Source organism: Dromiciops gliroides, chromosome 2 (genome assembly GCF_019393635.1).
Source record: "Dromiciops gliroides isolate mDroGli1 chromosome 2, mDroGli1.pri, whole genome shotgun sequence".
Taxonomy (NCBI): domain Eukaryota; kingdom Metazoa; phylum Chordata; class Mammalia; order Microbiotheria; family Microbiotheriidae; genus Dromiciops; species Dromiciops gliroides.
In genome coordinates, this window is record NC_057862.1 from 609,322,177 (window position 1) to 609,338,927 (window position 16,751).

The window sequence follows — 16,751 nt, forward strand, 5'->3', positions numbered from 1 at the left end:
AGGGAGAGGAAGGAGTGAAGGAGAAGAGGAGGAAGGGGGAGAGAGACAAAGAGATGAGGAAGGAAGAAAGAAAGAAGCAATAAAAGTGAGTACAAGAGGGGCAGCTGGGTGGCGCAGTGGATAGAGCACCGGCCTTGGATTCAGGAGGACCTGAGTTCAAATTTGACCTCAGACACTTAACACTTACTAACTGTGTGACCCTGGGCAAGTCACTTAACCCCAATTGCCTCACAAAAAAAAAAAAAGTGAGTACAAGAGAGGAAGAGATGGGAGAAGGAGGCAGGGAGGAAGGGAAGGAGAGAAGAAGGGACAACCTGAGCCTTTCACCCTGGAAATTTACTTTACCCCTGAACTTTTCATAGTGGAAGTACCCTTCACCCCTAAGCCTTTCCCTCTGGTTGGCGTGTTCCTCCCAGAACCTCTGCCTTGTCTTCATTCCTCTCCAGGCTGCCCTTCTGACTGGCTGGACTTTCTCTCTTGTGCCCTCGAAGCTGGTCTTCCCCCCTCCCCTTCCATGTGTTATCATCCCCCTTTGGAATGTAAGCTGCTTGAAGGCAGGAGCTGTCTTTATACTTGTGTTCATATTCCCAGGGTTTATTACCATGCCTGGCAAATAGAAAGTGCTTCATAAATGCCTGTTGACCCATTTTACAAGCATGGTCAGAAGGAAGCCCAACTCTGGGATTCTACCACAACTCCCAGCTATCCTAGAGGGTGGGGATTCTGACACAGCTGTTGTCTTTGAATGTGCTCACTGATTACAGTTGGCTGCATTGAGCTGCCCTGACCCTGTGGATAGGATACTGCTGTCTGTATAAACAGCCATAGCAAACCTAGTTATATCCCATAAGGTTGGAAGGGCTGCCAGGACATATCTATTCTGGGGGGAAAGCGGGAAAAACCAGCCTGGCAAAATGCTGCCGATTGCTTAGTCTGAGCGTTCACAGCCTAAAGTTATGAGCTTCCCAGTGACTTTCCACTCTTATACGAGGGTCGTGATACTTGAGGGGGTGGAAGGTGTAGCTGTGTGTATCTCACTGTCTCTGCCAGTGAATGACTCTGCGGCCTGATAAACAGGATGGACCCCGTCCAGCAGCAAGAATACATGATTTGGGTCAGTGGATGCAACAGGGAGGCAGGAAAGAAATCACAGCACTCGATATGACCCCACGGCATGAAGCTGTTTGCCTAAGAGCCCATCCCACCCTATTTCTTCCATCTTATCTCTTCTCTTGGACAGTGTACGACCTCAAGTCTGCTTGGTCTCTGCTTGGTCTCCATACTGTGCCCTCATGGTCACACTCATCATGGCCGCCCAGCCTTTTTTTTTATCCTTCTTGCCCCTCTTGGCATACCCTTCTCCTATGCTGTTCATCCAAATTTACCCATTCTTCAAGCCTCAGCTTAAGTCCCAGGCTCTTTATCACCTCTCCTCACTATTTCAGGCCACAGGAGTCTGTACCTTCCTACAGACTTATATGGACATTATTTATGTATCTTATTGTACCCTTTGACATTTGCTGTTGTATTATCCTCCGGTTGGTTTGTATGTTTTTAACGTGAGCCCTGTAAGGATAGGAACCACATGTTTACCTTCACCTGTATGCCCTAAAATATCAAACATAGAACGTAAATATAAAATAGGGTTTGGAAAAGTTTTGGTGGATTCATCCCAGAAATCACCTCCTGGTTAATGTTCCCAGTTACTTTTTCCTGAATGGCCCAATCCTTGCTTGGTGTCTACTGATAGAAATTTGGGGCATTGTGGATGAAGGGGACAAAACAGAAGGCCAGAAGTGGGAAAGCCAAGGCAAGATGGGGAACAGATTGAGGTCCAACATGAGAGTGGATGGACCCTAGAAATGTCAGTGCAGAGAAAGGGGCTTGGCAGCCATTTAGTTCAACTCATTCCGAAAAGGAGTCCCCACCATAACAACTGATCGTCCAACTTCTATCTGAAGACTTCCAGTGAAGAGAGACCCATCACCTCCCAAGAGCATCTGCTCCACTTTTATTCAGCTATAAAAGTTAGGACGTTTTCTCAGACATAGAAATTAGAGATGGTATAGGGAACTCCCAGGAGAGGAAAATCTCCCTAACAATATAGGCCAGCACCTTTTTCACAACTTACAGTTTCAGAGAGTTGCCCAGATTAGGTGACTTGCCCAGGGTCACAAAGCCAACATGTGTCAAAGGTGGGATTTGAACCCAGATATTTGTAGCTCTGAGGCTCGTTCTGTATTCACTGCACCAAAGCTTCTTAAACTGTGGGTCACCACCCCATATGGAGTCTGAATGTGGGGATCACAAAAAATTTGGCAGTAAATGATTGATTTGAATATCTATTTTATATACCTATATACCTGGGGTCATGTAAACATTTCTCAGATGAAAAGGGGTCTCAAGTGGGAAAAGTTTTTAGAAGCCCTGCACTACACCACACTACCTCTTGGATAAAAAGGCTAAATTTGCCTGTTGTCTTGCTCCTTGTTCCTTATTCTGAGGCCGGACAGGGCAAGTCTACACATCGTCCTTTAAGTTACTTAAAGACAGTTATCATTTGCCTCCCACATCTATTTTTCTCCAATTTAAAGATTTCTCTTTCCTTTAGCTGATCCTATATGTTGTAGACTCATTTCCCTATCCTACTCACCCTCTTCTAGACACTTTCCAGCTTATGTGGCCCTCTTCAAGTGGGTTGCTCAGAACTGAACACAATATCTCAGATGTGGTCTGACCAGAGAATGTGCCATCTTATTCCTGGAAGTTATTCCTCTCTTAACAAAGCCTAAGTTTGCATTAGCTTTTCAGTGGCCCCATCACACTGCTGACAGTTTTTGAGTCTATAGTACACTGAAACCCCCAGGGTTTTTTCCTGGCAAACTGCCCGTCTATCCACACCTCCCCCATCTTTTTCTTACAAAATAGGTTTTTAAAATCCAAGTATGAATTTAGTTTTACATTTATCTTTTCAGAATTTCATTTGATTAGGTCATTTGTTAGGTCCCTTATAAAGCTCCAGCCTATCATTATCCTTTTGGATACTGACTCTATCCTCCTGTTTCTTAGCTGTCTCTCCCAGTTTAGTATCATCCGCCATCTTGATTAGCATGCCTGCTGGCTGGAGAAAGTCATGAAAATGCCAACTGGGTCCTGCACATTTGCTACATAATCTCAACTGGGCTTTCACTGCAGCAGGACAATCCTTCTCTACCTCCACGATCCGTTGGCTGTCCCACTCACTGAGCCCCTATTTTATCTTTATTTGAGTCTCTCAAGGCACCCCCTTTCTCATACTCCAGCTAAGGACATGGCCTCATAATTCACAGTGGAAAAAAAAAATTGATGCTATTTACTGAGAGCTCCCTCTTCTCCCCACCTGTTCCTCTCACATTACTCAGACATCTTCCCTCACTATCTCCTCCTTCACGCCCATTTCAAGCAAAAAGCCTGGCACTTTACTTTGTCAAGGCTCCCTGCCATCCACACATCTTTGATCTCGGGTCCTCTGTGTATTCTCCTGCAGATCGCCTCTTCTGTCGTCTTCATTCTCTCCCTAATCTTCAGTCTTTCACTGTTTACTGGCTTCTTCCCTGCTACCTCCATGCTCATGTGCGCTTCTATCCTTAAAAAGCTTTCACTACGTCCGGCCATCCCCGCTAGCTCTTGGCCTATAATCTCTCCTCTCCTTCTCAGTACTTCCTTCCTTCCCCTTCCCTATCTGCCCCCTTCACACCTGGAACAATATGATAGTGTTCTGGTTGGTCTCCCTGCCTCGATCTTACCCTGCATCCTACACATAGCTACCAAAGTGATTTTCCTAAAGCACAAGTCAGACCTCTATTACCTCTGTGATCAAACATAAAATATTCTGTTTAACATGTAAAGCCCCTCACAACTTGGTCCCTTCCAACCTTTCTAGCTTTTTATATTCTTTTTTTTTTTTGCGGGGCAATGAGGGTTAAGTGACTTGCCCAGGGTCACACAGCTAGTAAGTATCAAGTGTCTGAGGCCAGATTTGAACTCAGGTCCTCCTGAATCCAGGGCCGGTGCCTTATCCACTGAGCCACCTAGCTACCCCTAGCCTTTTATATTCTCAGTTCCCTCTGAGTACTCTCTGACCCAGCTGGTCTTCCTATTCCTCCAGCCCAGCCCTCATTCTCCCAAACTTATGCCTTCTCACTTACTATCTTCCCTGCCTAGAAGGTTCACCTCTGTCTCCTGGGTTCCCTGGCTCCCTGTAAGACTCAGCTCAAATCTCACCTTCTGGAAGAGACCTTTCCCATTTCCTCCTAATTGTTAATGCCTTCTCTACGATTGCCTTCCACATCCTGTCTATATATTTTGCATGTACAGATAGTACAGCAAGGGAGGCACCTTGTTTTTTACTTTCTTTCTATCTGCTGTGCTTAGCACAGTGCCCGGCATGTGGTAATTGCTTAATAAATGCTTGTTGACTGACTGACTGACTGACTGACTGACTGACTGATCTTGGCTTTATTCATTTGTTGGCAAGAATGATATACAGCACAAGGCCAAGATCAGATCATTATAACTCTTCATTGAACCATTAATGACCATTCTGAGAATTTGACCATTCAACCAGTTCTAAATTCATCCAGTTGTAGTATTGTCTAGTTCAGAAGTATCGAGCACATGGCTCACCACACTTCCCCGTGCAGGCCAACCAGATCAAAATGTAATGGGGGGGGGGGGGCAGCTAGGTGGTGCAGTGGATAAAGCACCGGCCCTGGATTCAGGAGTACCTGAGTTCAAATCCAGCCTCAGACACTTGACACTTACTAACTGTGTGACCCTAAGCAAGTCACTTAATCCTCATTGCCCCACCCAAAAAATGGAATTGGGAAATAGTTAAGATAAATAAGCAAATAAAAATAAATCTATAAACACGTGTGGGTTTCTAAGTCAATATCTGGTCTGCAGGGATCCTTATGTATAGTTTAGTGGTTCCTGTTTCTCTTTTAGTGTGATAGCCCTGGTCTGGTTCACATCTCTCCATTTTTACTATAGAATCTGATGGTCAAGATGGAGACAGAGAGGGCCCAGATCCCAGCATTCAAAACCAGACAGTGGAGGAGAAGCCAGGCTGGGTGGCTGGCAGGATGTGAGACCAGGCACAGGCCTTTAACCTCTTATTGTTAATATGACCCGAGTATTTAGAATTAAGTGCCTCCATCGTCAATTTCTGGCTTTTTACAAGGAAATTTTGCTTCTTTTCCATCTAGGACACAAAGTCTGAGCCTAGTTAATCTCTATTGTATAGTTGAAGGGGTAAAATTGGTTGCTCTATTTATTTTTTAAAATCCACTTATTTAGAAAAACAACAACGTTTGTCTCCCATGTTTCTAATTTCTTGCATTTGTTTGTTGTTTAGCTCATTATTTTAAACCCATCGTTATGGTTTGCCGCATGTCAGTGCACTCTTTTTCTCTAAAATGTCAAACAGAGATGGTATGGGTGTGGGGTGGACCTTTGCTATTTATTCGTTATTTGGCCAGAGCTCAGAGCTCTTCACATTAGCCCAGCCCCACGTCTTCCTTTGATCCCTCCTTGGATGCCGGAGATGTATGACTGGCATGCTTACTATTGGACCACCACCTTTGCCCACAAGTACTCAGGATGGGTTTATTTACCTGTTGTCCTTTTACTTTCCAGGCAGAATCCTTGTCTGGTGACCAGAGCGGCCTGTATTGATATTCTCATCCTGCTGACTCGCTGCCTTGACAAAGCCCCAAAGGGAAGCCAGCCAGGTATGACTCATCAGATGTATTTTGCAACTCGATTTGGAATCTTTACAGGATTTGCATCCCATTTTGGACTCCATGCCTTGTGTGTGGGGTTCTGTGTTGTTCCTCCACCCTTCTGCTTTTTTTTTTTTTAGTCTAACCACACATCACATGAAAAAAGGTCAGCCACATTATTCCTTCATTGAGACACCTCTCAAGAAAACCAGTGATGCTGAAAGTTTCCATTTCATTCCTGTTCAGCCCTTTGAGTGAAAAGTCTGGACCCAGACCTTCTTTCCGCTTTAAATCTTTGGGAGAACTTGTTCTTCACAGGATATTTTCTTTGAAAGGGCATTCGGTTTTGCTCTGTGGAGATAGTGACACTGTCTTCATTTAATGGCATAAGCTAAATATCCAAGAATCCGTCTCAAAGTCCACCTCTGAAGTAATGCAGATAATAATTACTCTCTGAAGGCTTTGGCTTCAAATATCTTTCCCCTACATATCTAGGTTTCTGGGTCCGGGGCTTCAAACCATCTTAATTGAATCTCCATTCACAAAGCTGCTCCCTTAAAACAAAAGGGGGAGGAGGGCAACTCCAAATAAAAATGTTTCTTGATGTGTTTCTATAAGAGGCCCCAGGAAGTTGCCGTACATGAGTTCCAGGCCACAGACTGAAGCTGATTTTCATCAACACAAACTGGAATGCGGCATAATGAGCCTGTGACTGGTTAAAATCAGCCCCTGCTAATTGATTAGGCCTGTCTGCAGGCTACAATTACAAAGACGGGTTCCGAGCACCAGCATGCCAGCCTGTTCCTGTGTTTCCTTGTCTATGATTTGTTGTCTTCAGGAAATACGTTCAGGCTGCTAAAGCCCAGCCCGGTCCATATGGAATTTTGTTCCCAAATTCAAATGAGTGCAGAGAGCGTGCAGGAGACCTGGAGCGGCCTTACCCAGATCTGTGTGTCTCAAACCACAAAGCCTATGTCCTCAGGACATTCAGGAGACTTTCATGCTGACAGCCTCTTACTTTACCCTGGGAACTCACCTCAGGTCCCATGCGCTTTCCCTATGCTGCTTGCATGAATGTTGGGATTGCACAGAGATTAAAAAGCAGATATTACCAAAGATTTTCATTTCTAAAATGGGATCTTCCGTCATTCTGTTTTGCAATAGAAAATTCCATGTCACTGCATTTCTCTTTTTCTCTATGTGCTGTATATGAACCCATTCATTTAACAGAGACTTAATACCTACTACGTGCAGGGTCCTGCTCTAGACAGTGGGGACATGAGAGGGAGGTTACAAAAATGTATGAGACACAGTCTCTGCCCTTGCAGAACTTATTTAACAGTCTTCTAGAGGAGATAAAACATGCATATAGTAATAGTCTGTAATTCAGTCATTTTTCAGTCTTGTTTGACTCTTCATAGCACAATCTGGGGTTTTCTTTGCAAGTATACTGGAGTGGCTTGCCATTTCCTTCTCCAGCTCATTTTACAGATGAGGAAACTGAGGCAATCAGGGTTAAGTGACTTGCACAGGGTCACACAGCTAGTAAGTGTACAAGGTCGGATTTGAACTCAGGAAGATGAGTGTATAATAATAGTAATATAAGGTATAATAAAAGCATAAAGTAATTTAATGGTTCACTCATTCAGTTTCATTAAATGCCTCACACATACCATACTCCAAAGTGGTTTTAGGCAAAAAGCTTGATGGTTGGAGGAGCCAGGTTTAGAAAAGATGAATCTGGTAGCATTGCATGGAATAAACTGGTGGAGGGAGATAAATAAGACAGGGAGGCCAGTTAGTGGGATATTCTGAGAGTCTAGACAAGAAGTAATAAGGTCCCAAAGAAGAGGAGATGAAGGAGAAAGTGTGTTGCAAAGGCAGAAGTGGCAGGTCTTAGCAGCTATCTGCATATGGGGATCAAAACAGGGAGGAGACAAAAGTAATTCTTTGTGTTTGCAGAAATAGGAAAATGCTGAAAAGAGGAGACTATCAGAGATTATTTGATGATGAGCTAAAAGTTGCCTGAGTTTGAGAGGACAGCAGAGTACCTAGGTATAGATGCCCAGGGAACAGTTTGGATTGCTGAAAGCTAGGGAGAGAGTTTGGAGCTGATGAGAGCTAGCATTTATATAGCACCTACTATGTGCCTGTGACTGCGCTAAGTAGTTTTACAAATATTATCTCATTTAATCTTGACAACAACACTGAGAGAGGTGGGTGCTATTATTCCATTTTACAGTTGAGGAAATTAAGGCAAAAAGATTAATTGACTTGGCCAAGGTCATACAACTAGTAAGTATCTGAGGCCAGATTTGAATTCAGGTCTTCCTGTGTAAGTCTTATATCTAGGTCTCTCAACTGAAGGGAAGATGTATTACCCTTACCTGAGGACATAGGTTCTTAACCTCAGGTCTGTGAGGAGAGAGAGAAAAAAATATATATATAACAGGTTTCCTTTGTTTTATATATATATATATATATATATATATTGCATTTAAAAAATATTATTCAAGAAGGGCATCCTACCTAAGTTCTGTGAACTTTTAAAAATATTTTTATAACTCAGTATAATTGATTACCCTTGTAACCCTTGTATTTTATTTTATGTATTTAAAAATATTTTTCTGAGAGGGGGTTTATAGGCTTCACCAGACTTCCAAAGTTGTCTGTGACAAAAAAAGTTAAGAACCCCTGCCTTAAGGCACCAAGTAACCCTCTGCTCTGATGGGTCCCTTAAAGCGCTATATAAATGCTACTGCTTCTTGTTGTTGTCGTCGTCTGTGGATCCCAGCTTCCCTCAAGACATATCAAGTCCACACAGCTCCCAATCCCAGTGAAAGACCATGGCCTGGGGGCAGCTAGGTGGCACAGTGGATAAAGCACCAGCCCTGGATTCAGGAGAACCTGAGTTCAAATCCGGCCTGAGACACTTGACACATACTAGCTGTGTGACTCTGGGCAAGTCACTTAACCCCCATTGCCCTGCCCCTAAAAAAAGAAGTGATCAGGAAAGACTATGGCCTGTTTGCCCTTTAGTGTACATGAATACTTAGGCAGGGTCCCCATGTCTTCTCCTCCTTGGTACATGTGATTCCCTACTTTAGCACCAGGCCTTCCAAAGCCTTTGGCTTTGCTCCTTCTCATTTGTTAGCATTGAAGAGTCTCCACCTGGTACCATCTTTTCAAGATTCCTCTTGGTGCTATGTAGGACGCTCAGGCTTCTCCCTTTGCTGTGAGTATTTGGCTTCTCCATCTCCTCTCCTCATACTCCACATAATGCCTCTTATGTCCAGAAGCAAAGACCTTCCCACATATCTGCATCCCCAGTGAATGAGTAGGAGAAGCTGACCCGATTAATAGAGTCTGGTCTTACCCATTAGAAGTGGATGTGTTTGTATCATGGGTATTGTTCATAGATAGTTCACAACTATTATCAAATGCAGGAAAGATATTACACATCCGTTATCTACAAATGTGTTTGTTTAAAAGAGGTTTTTTAATTTATCATTACTATTTATCAGTAAGAAATTAAAAACCTTTAATTTCTTAAGTATGTGGGAAATATATACCCCTTTGTCCATTGGTTAGCCAAAGGCTATCTTTTAAAGACCAGTTCAGTATTCTCTGTAAAGTTTCCTATCCCTTTAGCCTTCCTTCCTTCCTCTCCTCACAAATTCATCCAGAACCTGTGGTCTGTTCTGCATAGTTTAGCATGCAATTGAAAACTATCGTCTTCTGTTATTGAATAGTTTTTCATGTGTGTTAATTCTATCACCCTAACTAGATTTCTGAGGAGGTAACATGACTGACTTTTAGCAAACATGGCAGAGTTTATACATTTGAATTATAGTTATCTCATGACTCCTCCCCTTTCTTTTTCTCAAAACCCCTAGTCATTTTTCTCCACTTTGGTCCTTTTCACCAGTCTCCAATAAAGAGGTAGCCTTCCCTCTGTGTGCACCCTTGATTCTGTCCCTTTTTAAACTTCTCTGGTAGATTGCCCCGTCATTGTTCTTATTCTCTTTCCAAAGATCGATCTCTCTCTCTCTCTTATTCCCCCCTCTATCCTTCCCTCTCCCTCTCTCCTCTCTGTCTCTCCTCTGTCTGTCTGTCTCTCTCCTCTATTGCTTTGAAACTTTCCCATCTCTCTTAACTTTACAAAAAAAATTCGCCTTCACTGGATCCCATTAACTGCCCCTTAAGCTATCACCCTACATCTTTCCTCCCTTTCTCAGCCAAACATCAAGGAAAGGTTCTCGGCTTTCTCTTCCTTATCTCATAGTATTCCTCGACCTTTTATCTGACTTCCAAGCTCATCACTCAACTGAAGTCCCTGATGATCTCTTAAATGCCAGATCATATGGTCTTTTCTCCATCTTCATCTTTCCTAGTCTATCTGCTGGGTTTGTCACTGTAGACCACCTTCTCCCAGATATTCTCTTCTCTGGGGTTTCAAACATTCTTCTCTAGTCTCTGTCCAGTAAGGCTGGAAAGTTAGTTTGGAGCCAGGTTGTGCAGGGCTTTCAAAGCTAAACAGATGAGTTTATACTGTATCCTGGAGGCGATAAGAAACCACTGGAATTGATTAAGGAGAGGAGTCATATGGTCTGATCTTCACTTAAGGAAAATTTCTTTGGCAGGCGTATGCAGGATCTACTTCAACAGTGAGAAACTTGTGGCAAGGAGACCAATTAGGAAGCTGTTACAGTCATCCAGGAGAAAGATGTTGAGGGCCTGAAGCATGGTGATGGTTGTGTGAATGGGAAAAAAAGGCACCATATGCAAAAAGAGTTGTAAAGGTAGAAATGGCAAGTATTGGACATTGACTGGACGTGCAGGGTGAAAGAGAGCGAGGGGTCCAGGATGAGGCCAAGATCATGAACCTCGGAGACTACAAAGATGGTGACAGACTTTGGATAGAAATAGGGAAGTTTGGGGGGGGCGGAGTTTGAAGGGGAAAGAATGAGTTCAGTTTTGAATGTGATGACTTGTCTCTGGCACACCCAGTGTGAGATGCCCAATAAGCAGTTGGATGCTCTTGGGGTGTCTTATTGTTGTTGTTCGGTCATATTAGTCGTGTCTGACTCTCCTTGACCCCATCTGGGATTTTCTTGGCAAAGATACTAGACTGGTTTGCCATTTCCTTCTCCAGTTCATCGTACAGATGAGGAAACTGAGACAAACAGGGATGAGTGACTTGCCCAGAGTCACACAGCTAGTAAGTGTCTGAGGCAAGATTTGAACTCAAGAAGATGAGTCTTCCCCAGCCTCTAGGCACAGCACTCTATCCAATGTACCACCTAGCTTTCCATGTGAAGTGGGGGTGAGGGGACAGTCCTAGGCTTAGACATATATGTCTCTGTGAGTCACGTTCTTAAAGATGATAAATAAACCTATAAGAGCTGCTAAGGTAACCCTGAGAGAGGAGGGAGGGAGGGACCAAATATTTATTAAGCACCTACTGTGTGCCAAGCGCTGTGCTAATGCTTTAGAACTATTAAATCATCTGACTGTCATAAGAACCACCCCTGGGAGATAGGTTCTATTATTATCCTCCTTTTACAGTTTAGGAAACTGAAGCATAGAGGTTAATAGTAAAGAGAAAAGAGCAAATGATATAATTTTGAGGAACATCCCCAGTTAGTGGGTGTAATATGTATGATGAGCTAGGAAGGGAGATTTAGATGAAGCCATCAGACACCTAAAAGGAAAACCTGAAGAGAGTATGGTGGTGGTGGTGATGACAATGACAACGATAGCAGCTGGTATTTATATAGTACTTTAAGGTTTGCAAGTGCTTTCCATGTCATCTCTTTTCATCCTTACAACAATCCTGGGAGCTAAGTGATTTTATATCCACATCTTACAAATTCAGAAACTAAGAGAGATTAAATGATTTGCCAGGATCACACAGTAAATGTCTGAAATGGGATTTGAAGTCAGGTCTTCCTGAATTCAAGTCCAGCACTCTCTATACTGAACACCCAGAGAGGAAACAATACCCAGGAGGAGAAGATGTTACAATAATGTCAAATCCAGCAGATCGATGGAGAAGGGTGAGGAGTGAGGAGAGACCATCAGATTTGGCCTTTATAAGATCACTGCTGATTTTGGAGAGAGCAGTTTCAGTTGAGTGATGAGGTAGTCATGAGCCAGACTAAGGACAAAAGGTTGAAGGGTAAGCGAGAGGAGAGAAAGTAGAGGCAATGAATGTAGAGAGAGCTTTCTCTAGAAGTTTGGCAAAGAAATGGGAAGAGAGGAGTGAATGCTTTTTTTTTTTTATTTAAAGGTGTAATTTATTCCTAATTTATGAAATAAAATAAACATTTCCATAACATAGAGTTAAAAAATAATTATTGCACATGAAACTACAAATCTATTATGTATAACTTGCTATTCCTTTTAAATATATAATAGTTATCATGTAGCTTTTTCTTTTTTCCCCTTCCTCCCCATTCTAAAGATGGCTACCATCAGACACAAATAAATATATATATATATGTGTGTGTGTTTATGTGCAACACACATATATACATGTATACACATATACATATGTATACATTGCACCCATATACACATACATGTGTGTGCACATGCACACACATATACATTTATGCACGTATACATTGTACCTGTATACACATACATGTGTGTGCGCACATATATGTGCAAAATCAGTCTACATCTATCAGTTCTTTCTCTGGATACAAATAGTGTTTTTATATTATCATGATGGAATACAGCTGGACTATAAGAAATGATGAGTGAAGGCTTTTTAAGGATTGGGAGATTTGGGCATATTTGAAGTCAGTAGAAAAGAACCAGTTGATAGGAAGGTGTTGAAGTTTGAAGAGAAGGAATGATTGTGTATAAAATCTGCTGTAGAAAAAATGGGAGAAGATGGGATCGAATGCACCTAAATGTTGACCTTACTAAGGAGAAGGGTTGTTCTTTGTTAGAGACTAGAGGAAAGGAGGAAAGAATGGGGGATCAGGAGATTGAAGAGAATGGGTAATGAAGCTAATGGCCTCAGTTTTCCCATTAAAGTAAGAAGAAAGGTCCTCAGCTAGGAGAGGGAGGAAGGGGTGGCATGATTGAGGAGGGAAGATTTGGAATAGCTTCTGTGGGGAGTGAGATAAGTTATGAATTGGGGAGAACTGTAATGGTAAAATCCAAATGCGGTAGCTATATTGTCATTGATGGAGAAGGAAGTTGGTAACAGCATCTTTACAGGTGTTTTCCATTTTGTTGCTTCTTTAAATGTGATCTTTGTCCAGTGACCAATAGATCAGTTCCTCAGCCTCTGGGAATATCTCCATTAGACAAAGTCCTGGAAAAACTGAATCATATCAATATCGACACTCGTTGTCTAAATCATATCAAATGGCAAAAAAGAAATTGTAGACAAATGGCTCTTTGGAAAGGCAATTAAAGAGCCGGTAATGTTGGTTCTGATGGTGCATCCAAAGGCAACACAAAGCATCATTTCATGGGACACTGAAGATATATATCTCATATCGCAGTGTTCTGGAGAACCATTTGCACTATGAAGACAGTTGCAGCTCATGGGCCAGCACCAGTTATTGCAGGGATTTGGAGGTAGAAAGATTCTCCAAAGTGTTTGTAAGACTCCCTCTGTTACACCAACATACACATTACTATTTGGTGATTTTAGTGCAAAGGCAGGCATTAGAAAAGATAACCAAAAATGTATTGGAAAAAATATGCTTCAAGCCTTAAGAAATAAGAGAGGCCAAACTCTTGCATACAACACAGAAGTTTATTCTATATATAGAATAAACATTTTGTGCAGAAAAGAGTCAGAAGCCTCTGTTCTTGGCATGCGCCAAATAACATCAGCAAAAAAGGAAATCCTTCTATTTTGAGAAGGAAGGAAGGAAACAAGCTTTTAGTTAAGTGCCTACTATGTTATAGGCACTGCCCTAAACACTTTACAGATATTGATACTTACAACAAAGTAGGTACTATTATTATTTGCATTTGATTTATTCATTTATTTTCCATTTTATTGTTGAGGAAACTGGGACAGAAGTGAAGTGATTTGCCGGGGGTTGCATGCTGTCCTTTGTCCCTTGTTCTCAAAGAGGACCATGACATCAGGAAGGTGATGTCATGACTTGGAGTGAACTGAATTTAAGTGAGGCAGGGCTGTGCAAAGTCCCCAGCCTCACTCTCTCCTCTGGAGCCACCTGGGTCCATTGGCAAGATATAGATCTGGACAACAGGCCCTCTGAAGTGGGAGACCTTGGCCTTTTTAAGCTAAGGTTTTTCACAGGTCTCAGTTTGCCTGAGGCAAAGCCCATTCAGTGATAAAGGCTAGGTAAGAATTGAGGCAAAGAGTGGCCTGCTTTACCTAGTCAGAAGGAAGAAAGGAAGGAGGGAGGGAGGGAAGGAAGGAAGGAAGAGAGAGAGAGAGAGAGAGAGAGAGAAAGTCTGGGAGGAGAAGGCCTTCAGGATTTCTCCCAGGGCTGGATTTGAACTCAGGTCTTCCTGATTCCAGGCCCAGCACCCATGGTAATCATTTCTGAATCAGATGTCATGATCTAACCATAAACTTTTTTAGAACAAAAACCAAAATTAGAGACAACGCCAAACTGCCCTGTTTAAACCAGCTCTTCACATCAAAAGCCACCTTACCCTGGACAGTACCTCTGCCCCTCTGGCTACCTCCTCCAGTTGCTGAGTCCCACCCAGAACTCCCATCTTGTAGAAGCACCCAGGCCAGCCCTGCTTATTTTCATTCCTCTCCTGTGGTTACTTCTGATTCTCCAGACTTTGCCACCACACCCCCGCTGCAAGCACCTTCTCCTGATTCTCCACCCACTTTGGAGCATCCTTTTTCTGTGTTATCTTCCCCTACTAAAAGACAAGCTTCTTCAAGGCAGGGACTGCCTTTCTCTTCGCTTGTATTTGTATTCCCAGCAGTTGGCACCGAGCCTGGCACCTGTGAAATACTTAATACGTGCTCGATGACTTGACTTGAAGTAAGTCATTTCCCTTTTCTGGGCCTCAGTTTTTTCTGTAAAATGAGGGAATTGGGCTAGAAGACATTCAAAGTCCATTGAGAAGTCAACCTCAGACGTTTGACACTGACTAGCTGTGTGACCCTGGGCAAGTCACTTAACCCTCATTGGCCCACCCAAAAAAAAAAAGTCCATTTCGACTCTTCTTCCTCATCTGCATCTTCTTTGTCCTATTTCCAGAGTCCTCACCACCCTCAAGATCCCCGCCAGAGTTCTCACAAAGCATCCCTCCTCCACCCATAGAAGAAAGAGATCTAACAAACTGAAGTTTGGGGAAATGAGTATCAGGAAGATTTTTATTTTAAAAGAGCAGCCTAGGAAGAGATGACTTAATCTAAAAGACTAAACTTATAACCAGGAGAATTTAGCAACAACAGTAGCTGGTGTTTGCCTAGCATTTCAGGGTTATAAATTCACTTTACATACAGAATCACACTTGGCCCTCACAAAAACCCTCTGAAGCATATTGTACAATTTTCATTATCCCATTTTGTAGAGGAGAAAACGGAGGCTCCAGGAGATTAAAGGATTGTCATGGAGCCAATTTTATTTTATTTTTTTAATTTTTGTATTGCTTAAGTACCAAATAAAATTAGCATTTTCTTATATGAAGTAGATTAGAAAAAGATGAAGCTGTACATCCCTATTATGTAGAGCTTTTCCTTTTTAATATATAATAAATATAACCTATACTTTGTTTTTTATTATTTTAATAGTATTTTATTTTTTTTCTGATTGCATGTAAAGACAAATTTTAACAGTCATTTAAAATTTTCGAGTTCCAGATTTTCTCCCTCACCTCCCCCCCCAAGATGTTAAGCAGTTCACAATCATGTAAAGCATATTTCTATATTAGTCATTTAACATACCCTTTCAAAGCTGTCCTGATTGTCTGTGTTTCCTTTTGGCCTTCCTTCAATTTTCTTCTGTGCATTTTTAATAAATGTCTGTTGACTGACTGACCTTTTTCTTTTTGGCAACCCTCACCCAACTCCTTCCCCTCCTTAGAAAAACAGAATTGTAATTGTAATTACACATATTCCATCAAAACCAGTTCCCACACTGTCTGTGCCTGAGGAAGGCTTATCTTGAGTCCGTGACCTCTCCGTTAGGTGCACAGCACATTTCATCAGTGGTTGTCTGGAATGTGTTGGCTGATAGTTTCATTGATCAAAGTTGTTCCTATGGCTTTCAGAGTTACTGTACAAATAGTTCTCCTGGTTCTGCTCACGTGGATTGACTGTTAGCCCATGCAGATGATCCCAGTTTTCTGAAACCATCTCTCTCTGTCCTCATAGCCAGTTCCCTAACCTGCTTCTAAGTCTAGTGCTCTTTCCACTAGACCAAGGGGAAAAGAAGAGATCTGGGGATGGGACAGGACTTTTCCTGCCGCCACTTCAATCATGCCACATAAATGACCTCTCCCCCATCTCCACTCCAACGAAAAGTGCTTTTCTGGGGCTGGGGAAATGTGTAATAAGAACAGTGAAGGGGGTATAGAGAGAGAAGGTGATTAGAAAAGCTTCAGACAATGATGGGTTTGGTGTAATTTGAACTTTCAGCTTGGTACTTCCCAATAATCTTGAGATTTCCCCATCACCATTAACTCCCCCCCCCATTTCAAATCATGAGTTTGTTTGGGTTTTAAAAGCCCTTTAAAACCACAAGTACTCTCAGTCCCTGATTCCTTCCCTCTGCTGGATCGAGCTGTCATCATCAGTATATCGGTTTCTCCAGGAAGAAAATTATAGCCTCTGAATGGAATTGGTGGGGGTGGTATTTGGAGAAGAGGCTTGGAATTGAAACAGTGATGAGGCAGGCTGCTCCCACGCTGGTCTGGGACTGGAGACACAAACGGAGAATTTTAGAAACTTTCTGAAATCCTTGAATTTCCAGAATTGCTGTCTTTCTATGTGGAAGCAACATATTGCATGTGGGCTAA

The 16,751-nt window shown here is 42.4% G+C and overlaps 1 protein-coding gene across 2 annotated transcripts in view; it reads left to right on the forward strand.

The window, feature by feature from the left end:
* The window catches only part of THADA (THADA armadillo repeat containing), a 458,536-nt gene that overhangs the window by 345,571 nt on the left and 96,214 nt on the right, over positions 1-16,751 (forward strand). For both annotated transcript variants that reach the window (XM_043990158.1, XM_043990159.1), the window contains exon 31: positions 5,677-5,771. In XM_043990158.1, coding sequence (XP_043846093.1) covers positions 5,677-5,771 — 95 coding nt within the window. The remainder of the gene's footprint in view (positions 1-5,676; positions 5,772-16,751) is intronic.